The sequence below is a fragment of the Nyctereutes procyonoides genome, unplaced genomic scaffold (assembly GCF_905146905.1).
Source record: "Nyctereutes procyonoides isolate TBG_1078 unplaced genomic scaffold, NYPRO_anot_genome, whole genome shotgun sequence".
Lineage (NCBI taxonomy): Eukaryota > Metazoa > Chordata > Mammalia > Carnivora > Canidae > Nyctereutes > Nyctereutes procyonoides.
Genome location: NW_026575034.1, coordinates 10233238 through 10254563, shown reverse-complemented (window position 1 = coordinate 10254563; position 21326 = coordinate 10233238). Strand labels below are relative to the sequence as shown.

The following is a 21326-nucleotide window of genomic DNA, read 5'->3' as shown; positions in this document are numbered from 1 at the left end:
TCCCACAAATCCCCATGCATTAGCAGAAATTGCACCACGAGGGGTGCAAAGGGAAATGTACCATTTGCATGCCTCTATTTTCTTACCTTTAAAAAGGCATCTGAGGGATAGAGCACCACAGACGGAGGAAGATGTTTATGTTTCTGTAACCCTCATGCTGAGACGACTGGAGGAGTCAGCATTCTGTTCTTGTTCTTCTCCCTCCAGAAGTAATATATCACAACTCTGTTAGCCAGCAACACAGCTATCCTACAGCAAGCCTCTCCAAGCTGGCTTCAGAGTGGGTGGAGCTCTCTCCAAGGCTTCTCCAGGTGCCTCCTGTGTGCCCTAGCCCCTTGCCCCCTGCCAAGCAGGGCATGAGATCCAAAACAACCCTAAAATACAGTGGCCAGTCTGCAGCGCCGTATGCTTTCCTCTGGAAGACCACCACACATGAGGTGATCGGCTATTAGAGTATATAAGTGACTCAGACTCTAAATGAGAAGAGGTTTCCATTCAGTTCTACAACAAATCCTAACCATGTACTTTCTGACAGGCACCATTGCAATGCACTAATGATATGGCTGCAACCAAGACATGGTATCTGTCCTCAGGCAGATTATATTTGAAATGGCAACTGGAATTGTCCCCCCAAAATTCAAATAGGTAAACTCTAATCTGAGCCTCGTGAAGTGGTACAGTTTGGATTTGCAGGTAAGGGAGCTGGGGTTGGGATACTCTGAAACTCATCATTGCAGCCTCTCTGAATGGAAACAAAAGCCCAAGAAGGGACCACAAGGAATTAAAATATCTTTTCAAGGGGTGCCTGGGTGGCTCAGTGGTTGAGCATCTGCCTTCAGCTCAGGTTGTGATCCTGGGATTGAGTCCTGTATTGGGCTACCCGCAGGGAGCCTACTTCTCTCTCTGCCTGTGCCTGTGCCCCTCTCTCTGTGTGTCTCTCATGAATAAATAAATAAATAAAATCTTTTAAAAAAAGATTTTACTTATTTATCATTCATAAATAAATCATTCAGTCACCTCCTTGGAAACATCATCCTAGGAAACAGCCTAGGATGCCTAGGAAACATCATCCAGGCACCTGTATGTCTTCTAGACCACAACACTGCCACCACGTTAGTTCTATTCCCTAGCTGTGTCCTTAAGCAAATTACTTGGCCAAGTTTCAGCTTCCTCATCTACAAAACGGGGATAAAATAGTACATGCTTCACAGGCATGTGGTAAGAATTGAAAGTGATATTCATACAATGCTTAGCACAATACATGGTACACAGTTAATGATCAACATATAGGAGTTATCATTATTTCTAAAAAAAAAATCCTATTGTTCCAAATCAAATCTATTTTAACTGGATATTCAAGCCTGCCAACACCATCCTCAGGTTTAGCACCTCGGAAAGAACCAGCCTCTTCCATAAACCCTTCAGGAACCTAAAAAGACTTGATCTTCTCAACCATCAAACTCAGTTTGGCCCAGCTTTCAAACATCATCTGCTCGATAAAGCTTTCCCAAAGACTCAAGAGACCTAGCCAACAACTCTTCCCTGCACAGCCTCTAGATCTCTCAGTTCACAAGTCTTCTCCTCTGACCTGTAGGAGAGATTTAGACTATCCAACGCAACCCATTTAGAAAGCTTTAGGACTCTGTGTCCTCCCTGTTGTCACATTCCAAGTCCACAGCTCCAATGCACTCTGGGTACTCAACACATACTGATGGATTAAATTAAGGAACACAAGAATCATGGAAATGATACACACCAAATTCCAGCTCTATGAAGAGGCTCAGTCGGTTAAGCATCTGCCTTTGGCTCAGGTCATGATCCCAGAATCCTGGGATCAAGCCCCATATGGGGGGTGGGGGTTGGTCTCTGCTCAGTGGGGAGGCTCTTCTCCCTCTGTGTGCACTCTCTCTCTCTCTCTCTCAAATAAATAAATAAAATCTTTTAAAAATTCCAACTCTATGATAATAGATAACAATTTCCAAAGAGCAATAAGAAATTGAAGTTTCCTGAAAACCCAGAGCAGACTGGATATGACAAAGAAATCTACTCACATACTTATATTTATTGCTTCATAGTTTACACAATGCTTTCATATTCACAACATCATTTTGACATCAGCTTGGAAAGGTAGGCCAACTAAGTATTATTACACAGATGTAAAATCTGAAGCTCAGAGAAGTAAAGCAGATTGGCCAAGAATGAAACCACAACATTAAGTCTCTTGATTCTTCCAAGTCCCTCTTCTGTTTGTTGTTCTTTGATACATACTCTATCTTCAAATGATATGCATGCTCCAGGCTATTAATAAAGAAAAAAAATCTCACTCAAAAGGAACCACGTGGAAATAAAACCGCAAAGAAGATCCTCAAGAATGACTAAATTACCTTTTTGGAGTGAGGAACTTCCCTCACACAATCCTGGGGGTGCTGGCTACAACGACCTACATTTTGTTCAGCAGCCGTGAGCAACCATCCCCAGCCAGCTGGATCTCCTGAAGTGGCGCATGGCAAGGTCCTCCCGGGAGCTACAAGCAGCCTCCCAGAGCCTGTGAGTGGGCCCCCACTCTGCCTCTTGCTTCCCTTGCCCCTTACACTTCTGGACTCTTTGAAAAGCCAAAGCTTCACAATTGATTTTCATAGCAGCTGCTCTTTTTGCAAAGACATCTCTGATTTCTTCTATTTCTGCTACCTACAGCCAGTCTCCCCCAGTGCTGCATGGTACCACGCATTCAGGGAAAAGAGCTCCCTTCCAAACACGCATCTGAAGGTGCAGGAGATCCCCACCACCGCTGACGGTGCCCCCACCAAGAGCTGCTGCATCACAAAAGGGAATTATGTAATCACACAAAAACTAACTTCCCTCTTCTTGTCATAATTCAGTAGTCCCTCCACCATTGGGGGTCCTGGGGTTCTGAGGGCCACGTCCCAACAGAATGGCCTAGTTTGGCTTCTTTGGAAGTGACAAAGGCAGTGTTTTCTCTTTATCTACCTTAAGAGGTGCCAAAAAAAAAAAAAAAAAAGGAGGTGCCTAGCAGGCAAGGCCTCAGGGACTCAAGACATTACAGGCCAAGAAGAGGCTGAAACTTGATGGAATTAACCTTTGGAAAGAGGAATGACTACAGGGCTGGCTCCAAAACAGCCACCCAATATAAAGTACCCAAAGGGGCCTGGAGGACAGGAAGCTGACTTGGGCCTCCAAGCAGGAAACTCCAAGAAGTGGCAACCCTCAGAATTGAGCAGATGGCATTTTGCTGAGGAATCAGCCATTCAGAACAAGGCCCCAGACAGTGACCAGGGTCCAGGACACAGAGTGCAGTCCCTGGGTAATGAGACTGGCAAAATCCATGCCCTGCTCAGGGTAGAGTTTGTGTATAAGTGGAACTGGCACAGAGATCCACCTATCTGGGCAGTGCCAGTGTGGGAGAGAGAGAGAAGATGTTAAAGAAAGACAAAAGGAAGGCCAAGGTTATTAGCCAGCACCCAACAAACTCTAGATCTGGAACCTCAAGAGGGATCAGGGACAAGCTAGGTAGAGGGAAGGTGAAAAAGAGCCTCAGGGACTGCAACTCAACAAAGCCAAGGAAAGTGGGTAATGACACTAAGCAAAGAAAAAGTCTAGAAAGAAAAAAGAATCAGGTTTGTCAGGCTGGATGGCAGGAATACTGAGATGAATGTAAGACATCATCCTTGTTATCTACTTGGGGATGAATAGCAATTGTCCAAGCTGCCAAGGGCAAAGGGAAGCAGAAGAACTAGCATGCACAAAGACTCAAACACCTCAAACATATGATAGTTTTGTTGGTTTGGCACAGATGACATGGAGAATGCAAGAAAGAGACTACTAGAAGGTGAGGCTGGATATTCTGATGGGGGCAGGATCAAGAAGAGGTTATGTCAAACTGGAGATTCTGGACTTCATCCTAGATGGGAAGCCATTGAAAAGGAAGGGCACACATCCATCCCTGTAATAATTATCTGCTGAGCACCATGTGCTAGCCACCAATCAAGGTGATGGAGATTCAGTGGTGAACAAGGCTGATGGCAACCCCAGACCTTATGCTCTATTCTTTGCACCCTGGCTGTGCTTATATGTGGTTATAGACTGTGCTTCTCCTTCCCTTTGAGGACAGAGGCTAGGTCTTATCGTCCTCTATATCCTAAAGGTTTGGCTAAGTTTGTTCTGTATAGTAGGTTTCCAATAAATGTGTATTGTGGAATAAATTTTTTTTCTATATTTTTTAGGAGTCTTAACAAAAAAGTAGGGGCATAACAAAATCAGACTTATATTTTAGCATATCATTTTGGCAGCTGGGTGGGAGCAGCTGGGATGAGATCAAACTAGAGACAAGGGGTTCTCACTCGAGAGACTGCCACTGAAACTGGGTGATAGATAATGGGGGTCCAAGCTTGAGGGACAGTGGCAGAGATAGAGGCAGTTTTAGTCTCCTGGCCAACCAGCCTTCACAGAGCTCGCACTTCTCTCAAAAAACCACCGCAGCCTCCTTGAAACCTTCACTGGCTTCTGTTTTCACTCTAAACCTCTGCATGGTTTACTTTCACCCTGGGACAGCTCAGTTTTCAAGGTCAAATGCAACAAAAGACAGCTGGTCAGCTCCACGGTGACCCTGGTGCAGCCTGGGGCAGTTGTAATGCTGCAGAGCATGGTGGTGACACATCAGGTCACTGGGACTTTAAATCGGTGCTGATGAATTTCCTCTGCAGCTGGGAGAAAGCAAGCAAGAAGCATCCTTGCTGTCAACACTGATGGCTAACCTCGACAGGAATCCACGCTCTGTGGCACTACATGGGGGCTGGCCATGGATTACCAAGCATCTGGCCTCTGCTACATTCACTGGTTCTAAGAAGTGTTTATCACAAGATCCAGGACAGTTCCATGTAGCTTCTAAGATCTCAAAGTGATTAGGACAGAAGAGCAGCTCTGACCCAAACTTAGAACAAAACTGGTATTTGAAGCACAGAGTACCTCATATGCTATGAACCGTAACATTTGCACAGCACCTTAGAGTTTACAAAAACCCTTATCTATCTCATTTGCATATTTCAATAATCCTGTGGGCAAGATAAAGCAGATATTATTACTCCCACTTCGGAGCTGTCTGACCCAACGTCACATGGATGGTGGGTAATAGAATTTCTATTCCAAGCCAGGTCTCACTCCACATTCAAGACTGCCCATCAGACCTCCCACTCCGGCCAGCAGTATGGTCTACCACAATCGTGAGTTAACTTCACTGTCCCAGGCCTGGCTGAGGCTACCCTCTTCTTCCTGCTGTTCTCAGAAAACAAGACCCAGACTGCAAGTTTAGAGAGGGCCACCAGCTCTCCATCAGATCCAACTAAGAGGCCCAGAGTCCAAGCCAGAGCCCAGGGCCACACCGAGTCAGAACTGTCCCAAGAGGAAGCTGTTGTTGTCCAGGGCTGGCAATGAGAAGAACAAGGGCTCTGAGAGCTGAGTTCCAGTCCCTGCACTGTGTAACCAGGTGCTGCATAACCTGAAACCTGTGACAGCTTTCTCTCTGAACTTCTGCTCCCTTGACCCTAGAATGAGGGTAGCAACAACTGCCTGCCCACCATTCATGGGTCAGAACCAATAATAGTGTCTTTCTTCTGCCATTTCCAGGCAGTTGCTAGACTTTGCTGGATGGACTCACTACAGAGAAAAGCCAAATCATCCCTGCCCGGAGGTCTCCCCACATTAACCTCATCATGCCAACAGATAATCTGGCTTTCAATCTAACCAGGACGACTGAAGCCACCTATCAGGACCTCCCACCCTTTCTTGGCACACTTGCACCAATCCTTTGCTCTGGACCAAGCTGGGCCCTCATTATACATAGATAAATAAGATGGTGTCTGTGCTCAAAAAACTCAATGTTTGATTTAGAGATGGACATATTAATAATTACTGTAGCACTAATAAATACCATGTGACAGCTATTGGGCAGCAACTTTGTCTTTGCTCTAAATTCCTGGCACCTTGTGCTATGCATGGCTTGCAATAAATACTTATTGAATAAGTAAAGAAAACTGAGACATACCACGATGACAAAAGGTATATACGCGTCAATGAAAGCACTTCTCCACCTCAAAAATTCCATCTTCACATGTCCCCTTTTTTCTTCACTCCTGTGCTACCAGAAAGTGTCCTTGCATCTTGTTAGAACGCACCCCTGCACAGAGATTCCAAGCCTCTCTCATCTCCCTGGGTGCCTTGCTCCAGCTATGCCCCCTGCCTCCTGCATTTTTGCTCACAGCTCGTTCTCTCTCTCTTTCTCTCATTCTGTCCTTTGGCCTTCTCGCATACTCCAGTTTCCACAAGCTCACAAAACTAATTCGAACCAAACTCTCCTCCTCCCAATCCCTGAACTTGTTCTCATCCTCCTTTGGCCACTGAATCTCTGGCAGGGTTGTTCACACCTGCAGCCTGCATTTCTCACCATCCCCTCATTCCCTACGTCCCAGCTTGAGCCTCTCAGAGGTGTCGCCACAACCTCCCAGCTGTCTTTTCTCAGCCTCTGACCTCCCTGACCTCCTTGTTGAAATTTCCTTAGCTTCTGAGAACACTGCAGTTCCTGGCTTGCTTTCTCCCTCTCCTGTCAATACACAGTCTCTATCTGGCTGCTCTTCCTCTGCTTTCCTCCTAATGCAAGTTCTTGCCAAGATTCCCCTGTTATTTTGCATTAGCTCCCTTGAGAATTAATTTAATGTCAAAGCTTCCAATTTAGGAAGCCTTTCCAGTCACCACCTCCCACCCCAACCACCCCCCACCCCAACCCTGTAGGATCCAACAGAGCCAGAGGGGCTGAAAATGCAAGAAAAAAAGAAAAGGTCCCCAAGGATATGGATAGGGATGGGATCATTGTCAGACTCTCTCTCACAGCTTTGTCACATTCAGCTTGTCCTGTCACGAACTGATCTTAGCCCTGCCACAAGCTCCTAAGACATGAACTGTTCCACCCTTCTCTGCTCCCCCCATTCGCCTAATGCAGTGCCCGGACAGACAGGCAAACACAAGCATCTGCTCAATAAAAAGAGGAAAACTGAAGATGCACACACATGGCAGCACTTGTTAAGTCCTGAAGCCCTAAGGACTATAAGCCTCATCAACAGGTTCTGTAAGAAACTTCCAGGTTGTCGAGCATATTGCTCTGCAGGACATGTGATGCCCAAATGCCTGTAAACATGCAAATGTTCACACCTGCAGATTCCTGGACTGGCCGGGACCGAGAAGCGCAGACAGTACGGAGGAGCCCCGCGGGCCTGAAGAGGGTCACGCACCTTGGAAACCATTTCTTTCATTCTATTTTAATTTACTCAGTCAGCAAACATCCACTGAGCAACCAGGAGGTACTAGGAGCTTTTCTAGATCCTAGAAACATGGTTTTGAATGAGACAGACAAGGCCCCTGCCCTCCTGGACCCGGTATTTTAGTGAGAAGAGACGATAAATATAAATAAACAAGATAAAGAAGTGCTTGCTGTGTCATACCCTTTACCATCCCTTTCAAACAAAACAGCCCTGTCTGGTGACTCCCTTCTGTCTTCTGAGCGTTCACATGGACAAACCCAGTCCACGGCTTTGACGCTTGCCTGGTGTGATTACTCCTCCCGTCAGGTCAGCAGCAGCAGCGCAGACGTGCTAGCCGTTCCAGCCTCCCAACGAAACAGTCTTTGGGGGGACACTGTTGCCCCATTTGGGGAGGCCTCTGAAACCTGCTGCGCCTGGAAGGTTCGGGCTGCGGGGGCTGCACGCTCTCAAGGACCTCGTGCTCCTCTCACAACGGCAGTGACGCTGGAGGTTACCTGCCAGAGAGCTACTTGGGAGGCTTTTTCAGGCTGTGCTCAATCCTGTCAGAGCCCTCTGGACTCAGCTGATTGCTGGTGGTAGATTTCTGTGTTATTTAGGGCACCGAAGTCCCACAGTCTTGACACAAACTTAAAATTAGAAATGCATTAAATATAGGAAAGGAGGAAGGTCGCCCAGGAAGGGCAGCCTTCCGAGGGAGCTGCAGGACAAAGATGCCCTGGAAACTTCCAGGTCTGTTAATGGGTTTTACACAGCATTCGAGTGGTATTTCTCCTTCTGAACTAACCGTGTGGAAAGCACAGGGGACTAGCTCAAGCCTCAGCTGGCACAGCCGAGTGAGTGACTCTGCAGACTAAAAATAGCCTCTTGCCCACTCGTTCTGACAGATCTCAGCCAGACCCAGCGCACAGGTAGGCCCTCCACCAGACAGTTCCGGTCCTGCGGCAAAGTCAGGGCTGACAGCACTCGGGCCTGACAAGTACCCAGTCCTTGGTTCAACTCCTGTTTATTTCCACGATGCCTCTCCTGCTCCAAGGGCTACGTGTGTGTGTGCACACGTGTGCACATGTGCACTGAGCTCCCTGACTGGGATTTGGGGCTCCTCAACCAAACGTGGGCAGAATTTAAACCAGGAACATGACTCAGGACCCTGGCTGCAGACTGAGCCCACAGCGAGGCCCTCAGAAACGCTGGGAATCAGGCTTGTTTGTCTCGGGCCTTCTCCTAATTCCCAGCTAGACTCTCTGGGCCTCAGTTTCCTCAACTGTGAGAGGAGGATAATCACTCCAAGTCTGGCCTATTTCACAGCATCACGCTGGGAGCAAATGAGATAAGGTACGTGGAAGTTATTTTCCTTCAGACAGTAACCCTATCAGAAAGATGGATGGCAGTGACGGGACAGGCAAGACAGGCAGCTAGACCTCAAAGTGACGCTGGCCCACTGGAATGGGCAGGCATTCTGACCGGCCCAGGAGGTGGAACAGATCTAGACTCATGGCTTCAGTTCATGTTGTCCCTTCTGCCTGGAATGTCCTTCTCCCTTTGCCAAACTCCTCCTCATTTCTAAGAACCCAGTTCAAACAACATTTCTGTTCATTGGTGTCTTCAGCATAAATCATCCCCATCTTCCCACTTCCCCGGGCCTTCCGTACACACCACTAATAGCACATCTACTCTGTACAGTAAGGATTTACTTACAAACCTGAAGTTCTTTGAGGGCACAGACATGTATTTATCTCTGAATCCACCTCCCCACCCACCACCACCATGCGGTCAATGCAGGTATGTGGCAGGTGTCAACCAATGTTTACTGGGTTGACTACGAAATAGGCAAGATCCCAAAGCCAAGGAGGAGGTAAACTCAAGAAAGCAGGAAAGGTGGGACAGCACACACAAAGCCCGCAGAGGGGGTGGCAGGTGGGGAACCCAGAAAGTAGTGTCACAGAGGTCCGCCTGCCCCTGGCAATAAGGTCACAGCCACAGGGACAGGAATCAAAGCTGAACTGCAAGTCCTGGGGGGACCAGACGGCAGCATCATACTAAATCCCAGTGACCTAAACTGGAACAGGAGGCCCTGGGGACAAGGAACAAGGGCAGAGAACAGAGCCAAGGCAAAGAGGCAGAGCAAGGCTCAAGTGGTACTACAGCCTAGAACCTCTGGATTAGTTAAAATGCCCAGGTCTGCCACGGTTGAACCAGCAGCTAGGGGTCAAGTGATATTGGCTATGACCCTGAGGGACTCCAGGGGCAGGAGTCATTATGAATTTAAGTAGTGATCATTTCCATAAAATACAAATCAGATATGGAAGGACTCTTAGATCTGTAAGAAACCTCAGGAATCACCTGGTCTAACATCCCCCACCCACATATGGGAGAACTGAGGGTATAGGAGGAAAGGGGGCTTGCCCAAATTCACTCAATCCCAGGAGAAGCAAAGCTAGAAGCCAGGTCTTCTGACCCCAGTCCGGACCTTGCCCCCTCAGAGGCTGTTTGCCCTTGGTCAAGCAGGTCTTCCGATCATTCCAGGAACACACTGGATGCCCAGCTCTAGCTGCTACTGAATCCTGGGGAGCCCCAGTGGACTCACTAAATGAGCACAAGCACTTCTGCCCAACTGTGAAACACGGGCTTCCACCTTTAAGCAGAGTTTAGAGCCAAGGTTCCATGGGAAATGTGCAGGTGGCACCACCAGCCGGGGCCAGGGAAGCTGCTGTGGTTCACACACACTCTGCCCTGATGCGTACATGGGGCGGGTTAGTCCTGATGACTCTGCTATACCTGGAATTTTCCAAGAGTGACTAGGTGAGTCGAGTATCTAAGGCCAAGTTGATAGAGCAAGAAACACATAGTCTTCACCACCATAAGAACATGAAAAAAAGGCCTAAAAGGCCTGCCGGGTCTACAGTCTCAAGGTCTTTCTCAGGCTAGAGATGAGACACGGCTCAGAAGGTAGAATTGAGACTCTCTGGGAATCAGAGACTCTGCCTTCCAGACTCCCAGAACTTTTATCCAGGTGTGGATACATATGCATAAGGACAGATGCAACTTCATCTACACAGAAAGCATGTGAGCTTCAAATACTTCAAGGTCAAGTCCCAGTCCCAGTGTTTCCCTTCTGTGTGATCTGGGGCCTGTGACTTACCCATCCTGAGCCTGAGTCTCCTTATTCATAAAGCAGCAATTATGACACTTGTACCAGTTTTATTGGGAAGATGAAATAATACACGTAAAGTTTTCAGTATGCTGCCTGGCCCACAATAACCACCAAGTAACATTGTGTTAATTTGCTTTGTTTTGTTCACAAAAAGGAATGGTTGTACCACCTGTGCTTTCCCCTCCCATGTGGCTGTCACTCTGGATCCCAGCCCAGACACCTTGCTCCGCACTCCGTTTATCCTTTGGACAGAGAAGAAGGCAACTGCTCAGCTACAGGCCACACTCACTTCCTTGAAGGTCAGCAATCATTAGCTTACTTCTAGGCTAATCCTGCCTCCACAGGTGTCCCTGGATGTCCCTGGCCAAGCCCCGCTCAGGGCAACACCTAGTTTGGTATGGTTTTTATCTTTCCCAAGGTGCATTCACTCCTAGCAGCTTAGAGCTGCCCACTAGCCCAGCTCTGGGCCTCAGGCAAATAGATGCCTGATAGGTCAGATCTGGACATTGACAGCATGGATAATTCCCAGACCAAATGTACCGAAAGGAGATAGCCTGGGGTCTGAACCTGCAGTGAGACTGGCAAGTATACATACCAGCACCCTAGAGACTAGAGAGCAGAGATGGAGACACCATAAAATGAAGCTGCCCGAGGCTCAGAGCTCAAGCCAACTCCCCAGACTGCCCTTCTTAGAAGCTAAACAAAAGTCACATTACTGTCAGCAACTTAGGCTATATGTGTGATTGGCCTCATCTGTCACAGTGCTACACACGACGGCCACCACAGGATGTGAAAAGGCAAAGAAGAGAAAGGACCCAACAGTTCCTGAGTGTCTGCCCCATGCCAAGAACCCTGTGTGTAATCCTCACTGATGACCTTTTGTGGGAGGCAGTAGGATCCTCATCTTGCCAATGAAATCAGAGACTCAGAGAGATCCATGAAGCCTCTGGGCCTCTGCTATGCTTCCAGACCACAAAGTCTTAAATGTTCTGAGAAAGACAAAGAAAAGTAAAGGGTCTAAAGCACTTGGTACCAAGCTCTCAGCACCTGCACTGGCAAAGCAGACAATACCAGCTAAAATAGTGCATTCCTCCATTCACTGCTGGGGGAGTCAACTTCTTTCAAACAGAACCTTGAGAAACACAGCAAAAGTCATAAAGATGTTCACAGCCTTTGCCCCTTCAATTTTATCCCCCAGACTGTTTCTTAAAGAAACAGTTCAAAAGGGTGTTCGCTGCAGAGTCCACCATACTGACAAAAAAGAGGAAATGATATAAATGTCCAACAATCAAAGAATGGTTTGGAAAATCCCAGAACCTTGGACTCATATATGTTATATAGTCCATTTTATTTTTATTTTTTTAAAGATTTATTTATTTTATTTATTTATGATAGACAGAGAGAGAGAGAGAGAGAGAGAGGCAGAGACACAGGAGGAGGGAGAAGCAGGCTCCATGCCGGGAGCCCGACATGGGACTCGATCCCGGGACTCCAGGATTGCGCCCTGGGCCAAAAGCAGGCGCTAAACCGCTGAGCCACCCAGGGATCCTATATAGTCCATTTTAAATGACCTTAGAGATTAGGAAGAAATAAAGCAAAGCATTGGTGATAAAATACATGAAGACTAAATAAATGAAGACTAAATGCTATCACTGTAACTTTGTAAAGTATGTACATGTGTGTATACAAAAAGGGATGCACTTGTTAGGGTGATTAAGATTAGGGATGGTATCATCATCATTATTATTATTATTATTACCATCTCTAAATTGCCTTTGTGGTTTTGTTTAATGAGTGCCATTTTGATTAAAAAAAGAGAGTGAGAAAGACAGACAGATTTAACCTCAGCACTAAGGAAAGGCCCAGGAGGAGCAGGTCTGGGATGTGCAGCAGAAATTGAGAAGCGTCCTACATAGCCGGAAGGAGGAGGCCAGGCAGGCCCCGGGGGAAGGGAAGCCCTCTAGGTATGAAGAGGGTTGTAATTAGTCTGATGCTAATTACAGAAGTCTCACTAGCTTATTAATTTTTTTTGACAAACTCTGAATGAAAACTGAATTCCTTCATTAAGCCAACTTGGGTTCAGAGGCACATTTCCTACGTGGCCATCCTCATTCTTCTCAAAAACCTAGCCTTTTCTTTTTTTAAGGATAGCAGTAAAGTAAAATTTAGTAACAGAAATACACACCCTGGAGAAATTAAGACTCCTGCTTTAAATGTAGAAATTCAAGACATTTCAGGGAATTAAAGGGGCTCGAATAAGGAACTGAACTACAGTATTTTCTACCCTGGGAAATATAAACAGAAGTGCCGAATACTTAGCTCAGGATAAAGGCCCCCTTGATCAGGTTCTAACCCATCTTTCTGATAATACCTCACATTCGCCCCTGCAGATTCCTCATGCTCTAGCCAAACTGAACCACCAGCGGTCCCCCAAACAGCTTCTTCATTTTCCTGCCCCTGTGACTCTGTTGTTGTGCCTACCTGAAAGTCCTCTTCTCTCTTATAGCTGCTTGCTTGAGTCTGACCCATCCTCCAAGGCACAGCTCAGCACCATGTCCTCCATGACTCTGGCCTAACCCAATCCCCAGAGCCTGAATGCATGTCTCACTCTTTGAAGCAGACCTGGAGTACTGGGAATGTCTCTAAAGGAGTTACACACAGTCTGCCTTGCAGTACAGTTATCCAGGTACCTCCCTTTTCTACCATACTGAAACCCAAGCAACATGAGGCAAGGACCCCTTCAGGGTCCAACGTGGATCCTACCATGACGCCCTCACTAGAAGCACCCAGTAGGCCCTCAATAAACGCTTCAATGCAAAGCGAGACAAAGAGATGCATCACTTCTATGGAAAGTCACTTCCTACCTCAGCTGCTCCTGTTAAGCAATGCAGAGAGGAAGGCATGCTCTTCTGAGGTCCTGAGCAGGGGAAGGATGAATCCTGATTTCGTGCTTTCCAGTCTTCATGAGACTCCAACTGCCGCCCTAGTTGACCATAGTCTGCTCGGCCCCAGGTAAACACCTTGCCAGTTTCTAAAAACAAACATTAGTTGAATTAAGACTATGTTGCACAGCTATGCTCTCATGCGCAGGCAATGAATGAGAAGAGGAAGCATGAACGCTTATTTTAGTACCAACTACCATGTACCAGGAGCCATCCTATCTTCCTGTAGGGAGAGCACAGCTAGCCACACTCCACAGATGAGGGGACTGATGTTTGGAGGGATAAAATGGCATGACAAGATCAAACAAGAGGTGAGCACCAGAGCTGGATTCCAGCAGAGGCAAATTCTTTTTTTTTTTTTTAAGATTTTATTTATTTATTTAGAGAGAGAGACAGAGCATGAGCAGGGGGAGGGGTAGAGGGAGAGAGCAAAACAGACTCTACATTGAACAGGGAGCCTGATGCTGGGCTCCATCCCAGGACCCCAGGATCATGACCTGAGCCAAAGGCAGATGGTTAACCGACTGAGCCACCCAAGTGCCCCACAGAGGCAGATTCTAAAGCCTGCATGTCTGCATCTTAACACACAGGGACAGGGCTACAGGGAACTCTCTGACCACACTTTATGGCCTCCTCACCACTTTTTTTTTTTTTACAGATTTTATTTATTTATTCATGAGAGACATGGAGAGAGAGAGGCAGAGACACAGGCAGAGGGAGAAGCAGGGTCCACGCAGGGAGCCCGACATGGGACTCGATCCCAAGACTCCAGGATCACGCCCTGGGCCGAAGGCAGGCGCTAAACCACTGAGCCACCCAGGGATCCCCTCCTCACCACTTCCTGAGCTTTGCCCAGGTGTCTATATTCAGGCCATCAGCCACCTTGAAGTCCCCTAGGCTCCCCCTGCCTTGCCTCCTGTCACAGTTTCTTAGCACCTTACGCTTAGCCAGTTTCATGTGTATTCTCTCCATAAGATGACCTTCAGAGCCTATGCTCTTACCCAAAGGAGCAATTCTCATAGTCCCAAGGCCAATGTCTATGTGTAGTAGAAGGAAGGGAGTGAGAGAAGGGAAAAAAGACAAAATCGTTTACAGCCAGGAAAGCCTCAGTCCCCCAGATGCACCACCTGGGAAGCTGGCCAGTGCAGAAGATGATTGAAGAAAATGGAATTTGGAAAAAGAGAAATGCCTTTCTTCTCCCAGATAAGAAAAAATTCACCAAACTCGTTTAGTTGTACCAAGTGCCACATTTGTTATTTCAACAGAAATGCAAAATCCGATGAGACATAGATTATTAACAGATTCTCTGCAATAAATATGCATAACCATGTGCGCTGTATAAATTCTTTATACATATTTATTTTAACAAAGAAAAACTCTGCTTAAGAGACAAAACACCAAGCAATGCATATTAAATTCTAGACAAATCTACTACTATGATACTACTGTGTTTAGTATCAAAGCTTCATCTGGCCCCCCATCAACATATGGTTTATAGTGTCAGCTACAGCACAACCACAGACTCATGGGGGAAATGTCAGAATATTGAAGGGATATAGTTCTCAGGATCAATTTACTCATGGACACGACTTAGATACCAAGAAGTTCACAAGAAGTTTTGAGCTTCCTCAAAGAGGGAACAAGGTGTGTGCAGCCCGTGGGGTATCAGGTATACGACAGGAACTGAAAGTGGGTCCACTTAGATGTGCTATTTCATGGCCTCACATGTTTCGTTCCTTCTGCCATGGATGCCTTTTGCTTACATTATTCATTTGATAAACTACGACTCCACCTATAGAGTCCAGCTCATGTACCACCAGTTCTATGAAACCTTTCTTAACCCCTCAATCCCTCACAGAAAGGGTGGAAACTCCCACCCTCCTATTGGCCACCTTTATTACTGTACTCATCAACTACTATGTTCCCATTTAATGGGAGAGAAGGTTCAGAGAAGTGACCAGCCCAGGGTCACAAAGCTAAGCCATATCTCCATCTATGAGCTCATGGTACCATCCTGTATTGGTTATTCACACAGGGTCTGCGTCAATGGATAACCAACACTCAACACTCTTCTCTAACTTCTGTAGGCCCACAAAAAAGCTCACGTGCCCAAGGCCCACAAAGCATCCAAAACTGGCAAACTATCCTTTTACTTGAGCTGGGTAGGATTTATAACCAGACTGCCTTAGAAGGGAGAGTCCCAAGCAGGTGGAGGATGAGACTGTCACTCCTTAACCAACCCTAGCATCCTTCCACTGGAAAGAACTGGCAAGTTGCTATCTCCAAGACTATCAAAGAACTGTTAACATAAATCCCACAATGAATCCTTTCTCATCAAGTAAAACATCTTAGAATCTTCTCTCCTATTGATTATTGATGTCCAAGGCAGGCAAGACTGCCAGGATATGGTGCCGCCATGATTCCATCTCCAATAACAATTCAGCCATTCTACTTACATAGCACTTTTCACCTTCAAAGCACTTTACAAAGATTAACTAATTAATTCTCATGTTCCCTGAGGAGGCCACAGATATTCTATTAGAGACAAGCCCAAAAACCAGGCTGACTAGATGTCCAGCCTTCATTCCCCAGCCTAAGTTTGCTCAATCAGGTAGGTGCACTCTCCGAAGCTATCTGTTTGTCCCCCAAATATACCCTGCATCAGAAGGCTCATAGAAGACAAAGGAGCTTCTTACTTTTCCTCTTCTTTTAAACACTTCTCTACCACTTCCTAGGTGCCCAGCATATTCAGAGCCACTATCTCAGTTAATCCTCAAACTAATTCCACATAGCATAGATTACTACACTTATTTCACAGATGAAGTTAGAGGACTTGGTCAAAACCCAACAACCAGTAGATGGTAGAATCAAGATTAAAACCTTCGTTTTCTGACTCCAAGATCACTGGTAGCTTCAATGACTGCCCAGCTACTCTCAATTTTTATAGTGTTTGAGGAAGGGGAAAGCCCAGATCAAACAGGTATGTTCTGTGTACCAGCTCACTTCCCAGGGAGCCTTACAAAACACAGGACGATAAGTGCTGAAATAAAGGCATTTAACACAAGGATGATGATTTTAGGTCACCTGAAGTAAAAAAGAAAACAATGACTCCGCATACAAAAAATGTTCACTCATGCACTGTAGACAAAAATACGTCTCCAGCAGAAGCATGCTGTCAAATCCAAGGAGATTCAGGGCACGAATGTAACAAATGAATTTTTTTCCATAGTCAAGAATTACATATTACAGTGATAAAAGATACATACATTAATGTCATCCAAAAACTGTAGGTAGGTATCTTCAGATAAATGAGAAAAAGGACCAACGGTACAAAATAAAGTCAGCAAATGAAATATTATTTCAAGGCACGTCCATGTGCAAATTGACATCAAATCACTATGGAGCCAAGATGGTAAGTATAGGTGGCAAAAGAACCCAACACAACACAGAAAACAACAGGCACCAAGTGAGTAGCACGGACCGAGCATGCCTAAGGAACCTGGAGGATTTCAAGATGGAACTGTCCCGGCAGGCTTGATGGAACAAGGGATATTTCAGGTGAACTTCTAGAAAGGAAAAGAAAATGCAAGGATGAGGGAAAACGTTCTAGGAGTGGGAAGAGGGGATGAACGATGACAGAAACCAAAAGGCACAAGAAGACAGCGAAGGTCATGAGGAAGAGGGACTGCAAGACGAGTCAGGACTGCAGGCTGGGGTTACCACAGGGAAATGTCAGGCTCAGGGTCTGGATCTCACCTTCCAAACCAGTCCAAACTTGCTGGCTTGCACTCTCATTAGTAAAATATTTTTTATATAAAAATTGATGTATATATAAAAAATTGACAAACATACACACACCCTATATATATATACACACACACATATACACCTGTATATACATATATATTCATCTATTTATTAAAGTAGATGTTATATACGAATTATAAATATATCCTTATTTGAAAGTATACACTGTAGGGCAGCCCAGGTGGCTCAGCAGCTTAGCGCCGTCTTCAGCTCAGGGCCTGATCCTGGGGTACCAGGATCGAGTCCCAAGTCAGGCTCCCTGCATGGAGCCTGCTTCTCCCTCTGCCTCTCTCTCTCTGTGTGTGAGTGTGTCTCTCATGAATGAATAAATCAAATCTAAAAAAAAAAAAAAAAGCATACACTGTAAAATATACTCACAAAGTAGAAAATTTTTAAAAATGAGATAAAAACACATAAAAGGAGTCATAATTTGTTCCCTCCATACCCTGGCAATTCAACTCATGCTCACTTTGGGAATTGCTGCTAACTAGACCATGGGGAGACTGCAGACGGGGAGCAGGAGTGGGGCCTAATCAGAGGAGTGTTCGGGGATAGAGCATCTGGCAAAGGTGGAGGGAAGAATATTCATAGCTAACTTGTGTTGTACCAACTGTGTGCTATGTACTAGTCTAAGCATTCTCTATGTGGTATCCTGTGTGTCACTCTTTCCAGCCCCATTTAATGCACAAGGAACTAGACACTTATCCAAAGGCACAGCAGTAGCGAGCGAAAGAGAAGGAAGGAAGCCACTACAATTACACAAGTCTAAGACAGATTGGGGCTGAACCTAAGGTTGAAGTCACAGGGGGGAAACAAGTTAAGAATTTGCAAGGCTTAGCACCCCCATCAGATGTCAGAGAAAGGGAACAGGAGGGGATGAGTCCCACTCTGAGATCTCAGGATTTCAAGGTTGGTGGGAAGGTGATGGTACCATTAAATGAAATAGACAAAAGTGCAAAAATGTCAGATCTGTGGTTCCATCAATGGGAATCATGAAATAGTATTTCATTACCAAATGATTTAACTCTTCTGAGGCCTTTTGCAAACATCTTATCAAAGAGTCAAATATAAATAAAGAGTAAGTGGGGCGCCTTGGTGGCTCAGTCAGTTAAGCATCTCCCTTCCGCTCAGGTCATGATCTCGGGGTCCTGGGACCAAGCCTTGTGCCCTCCCTGCTCAGCAAGGAGTCTGCTTGCTTCTCCCTCTCCCTCTGCCCTTACCCTCACCTGCATGTTCATACTCTCTCAAATAAATAAATACAGTCTTAAAAAAAAAAAAAAGAGGAAGTAAATGAGGAGAAGACAATTTTGTGCAAAGCCCTGGCAGGGCAGAAGAAGGAGGTCAGGAGGCTGGGAGGCTAATTAATATTCAAGGAGGCAGCTTCCTTCAGCAACCATCTGAGGGCTGTCTGGAATGGCGGTAACAGCAGGTAAGAAGCCACTCCAGCAATATCTAAGCTCTTTGGGGAAGGGGAATTTCTACCCCATTCCAGGGTAAGGGGTCCTGATAATGAGAGCAAGATGGATTACAGTGTAATAAAAGGAACATTCACTCTTTCTTAAGAGAATGTCCCAAAAGGGAACAGAGTATCAGTGAATGTCCCAAAGGGAGTCACAAACAGAGATAGATGTCATTAAAAGAACACCCCTAGGGGAACCTGGGTGGCTCAGTGGTTGAGCATCAGCCTTTGGCTCAGGTCATGATCTCGGGGTCCTGGGATCAAGTCCCATATCGGGTCCCCGCTGGGAGGCTGCTTCTCCCTCTGCCAATGTCTCTGCATGTCTCTCATGAATAAGCAAAATCTTAAAAAAAAAAAAAAAAAAAAAACCACCCCTAGGTCAAGGCAGAGAAAAGGCCAGACAGCCCCTCAGTCCCTCTCGTAGCATATTCCAGGGTGCTACGAAGCCTCCTAGAGCACACACAGGTAAGAAGTGAGCTACCCTCTAGCTGGGAGTTTGTGACATTTTTAATTCATCTGCTGACAAACACCAGTTACTCGCAGGTTATTAATTCTAAGTCAGTGAAGTGTAAGAACCTGATTTCTGTAACTCATCCTTTGTTCTGCCACACGGACAAGGATTTTATAAAAAGGCACTGATGACAATAACCAAAGACTGGCAAATGCGGAACTAACTGGCATCCTCCAGCTTACTCTTCCCATGGAAGGAGAGCGGGGAGAGAGCTCAGAGCACAGGTGCCGGAAGCAGTCACAGCAGGCTGTGAATGTGCACGAATGTGCTGCGCAGCTCCTCCAGGGGCCACCGCACCACCCCTGTTGTCCCAGCCTGTCTCCACCACCCCAGGCCCCTTAACCTAGTCAACTCCTGCTACATCCTCAACTCTGCTGAGCCCTTGGCCTAGACCAGGTTCCTCCACGTAACTATCGTGGAGAAACACGGCCCTCATCTCAGGGCGCTTGTTTCAAATGTATAAATGTATACTCATTAGGAAGACTTTTGCTTAGTGTAAGTCTCCCTTCCAGAGAGTGAGCTCTATGACTTTGGGGATGGTCTGGTTTTTCTCATCTCTGAACCCTGGAATAATGCCCAGCACAAAGCAGGTACTCAATGAATATTTGTCGCCTGAATAAACAAATGAAATTAACTTCTGAATTTTATCATTCACTGCTTCCATAATCTTGAGCAAATTACTCAACATTTATAAAATGGGAATAATAACATCTACATATAAGTTTGTTGTGAGGATACTTTTGTAAAAAGTATGTGATACTTCATAGTAAATGTTAGCCATGGGTACTCCCATTCTCCCAGCTGAATTCCACAGCCTCATGAAGGATTTCCAGCGTCCACCCACAGTGTCTACCAATTTGTCAGATCTTCTCAGCCAACTCCCACCAACCAATGTCATAGGGTCAATGTTTCCATGGACAAGCAAAGATGGGGAAAAGCACTGAAGGCTCCGTCTTGGAATTCTGGAGTTTTGTAAGACCCTAGGATCTGACAAATCAGAGGATTCTGAAGTACCATGCCATACCAACAAATGAAGTTAGGGGAAAAGAAGAGAGCAGTGGAGAAGGGAGAGGAAACTTAAACCCAATACTCAGAAGATCTAGATCCCATTCCTGGCTTCTCTTTTAGGCTACATGATCTTGAGCAGATCCCTTCTCCCCCAGGGGCCCACTCTCCCTATCCATAAAATAAGAGGCCTGGGTTAAATGGTCTCTGAGACATTCCTGATCTACACTTCAACAACGATGTCTAAAAATCTTCACTGTCAAAATGAGTGGCACACAATACAATTTTATTGGCATCTTTGGAATATTTAGTCTGACCAGCATCCTAAAATAAAACATCCACTTTAATATCAAAGATCATTAATGGGGCACCTGGGTGGCTCAGTTGGTTAAGCATCTGCCTTTGGCACAGGTCATGATCCTGGGGCCCTGGGATGGAGCCCTGTGCTGGGCTCCCTGCTCAGTGGGGAGCCTGGTTATCCCTCTACCTTTGCCCCTCCCCCTGGCTTGTGCATTACTCTCTCTTTCTCTAAAAAAAAAAAAAAAAAAAAGATAAAAAAAGATCACTCAAATAGTTAACAATTTAAATGAAGATTCGAACTGATTATACATCCTGTTATTTCTTAGTAAAATTTCTTTAGTCTCCAAAGTTGTATCATAGACAATATTTCCAATAAAAAGGTTTGGAATTTTTGAAGTTAATGCAGGAATAAAATTTTTTCAAACATGGGCTGCCCAGCTGAAAAGGGGAGAAGCAGCTTGCAAAGAAAATGAACAAAAGGCAAGGGCCGGGGGAGAATTCCACTGAGAGCTGACTCTGTGTAAAACTCTACTTTAGGGACTGCCATTAAATTACCTACTTTAGTCAGCCCTGAATGATTGGTGTGAACCCCCTCTTACAGATAATAAACAGATCACAGAAGTTGAGTGACTTGCTCAAGATCACACAGCTAGTATGCTGCAAAGCTATAAAGATGATGATGATAATAATAGTAGCTAATATTTTGAGGGCACTTATTTTATGCTAAACTCTCCAAGGATTATCCCATTTAGCCCACAGAAACCCCTCAAGAGCAGGCGTTATTTTAAGCCTCAATTTACAGGTGGGAAAACTAAAGCAAGGA

The 21326-nt window shown here is 45.8% G+C and overlaps 1 protein-coding gene across 1 annotated transcript in view; it reads right to left on the bottom strand.

The window, feature by feature from the left end:
- Positions 1-21326, bottom strand: part of SERGEF (secretion regulating guanine nucleotide exchange factor) — a 218582-nt gene that overhangs the window by 155788 nt on the left and 41468 nt on the right. Inside the window, 1 exon segment of the mRNA XM_055317851.1 lies at positions 13344-13510. Coding sequence (XP_055173826.1) covers positions 13344-13510 — 167 coding nt within the window.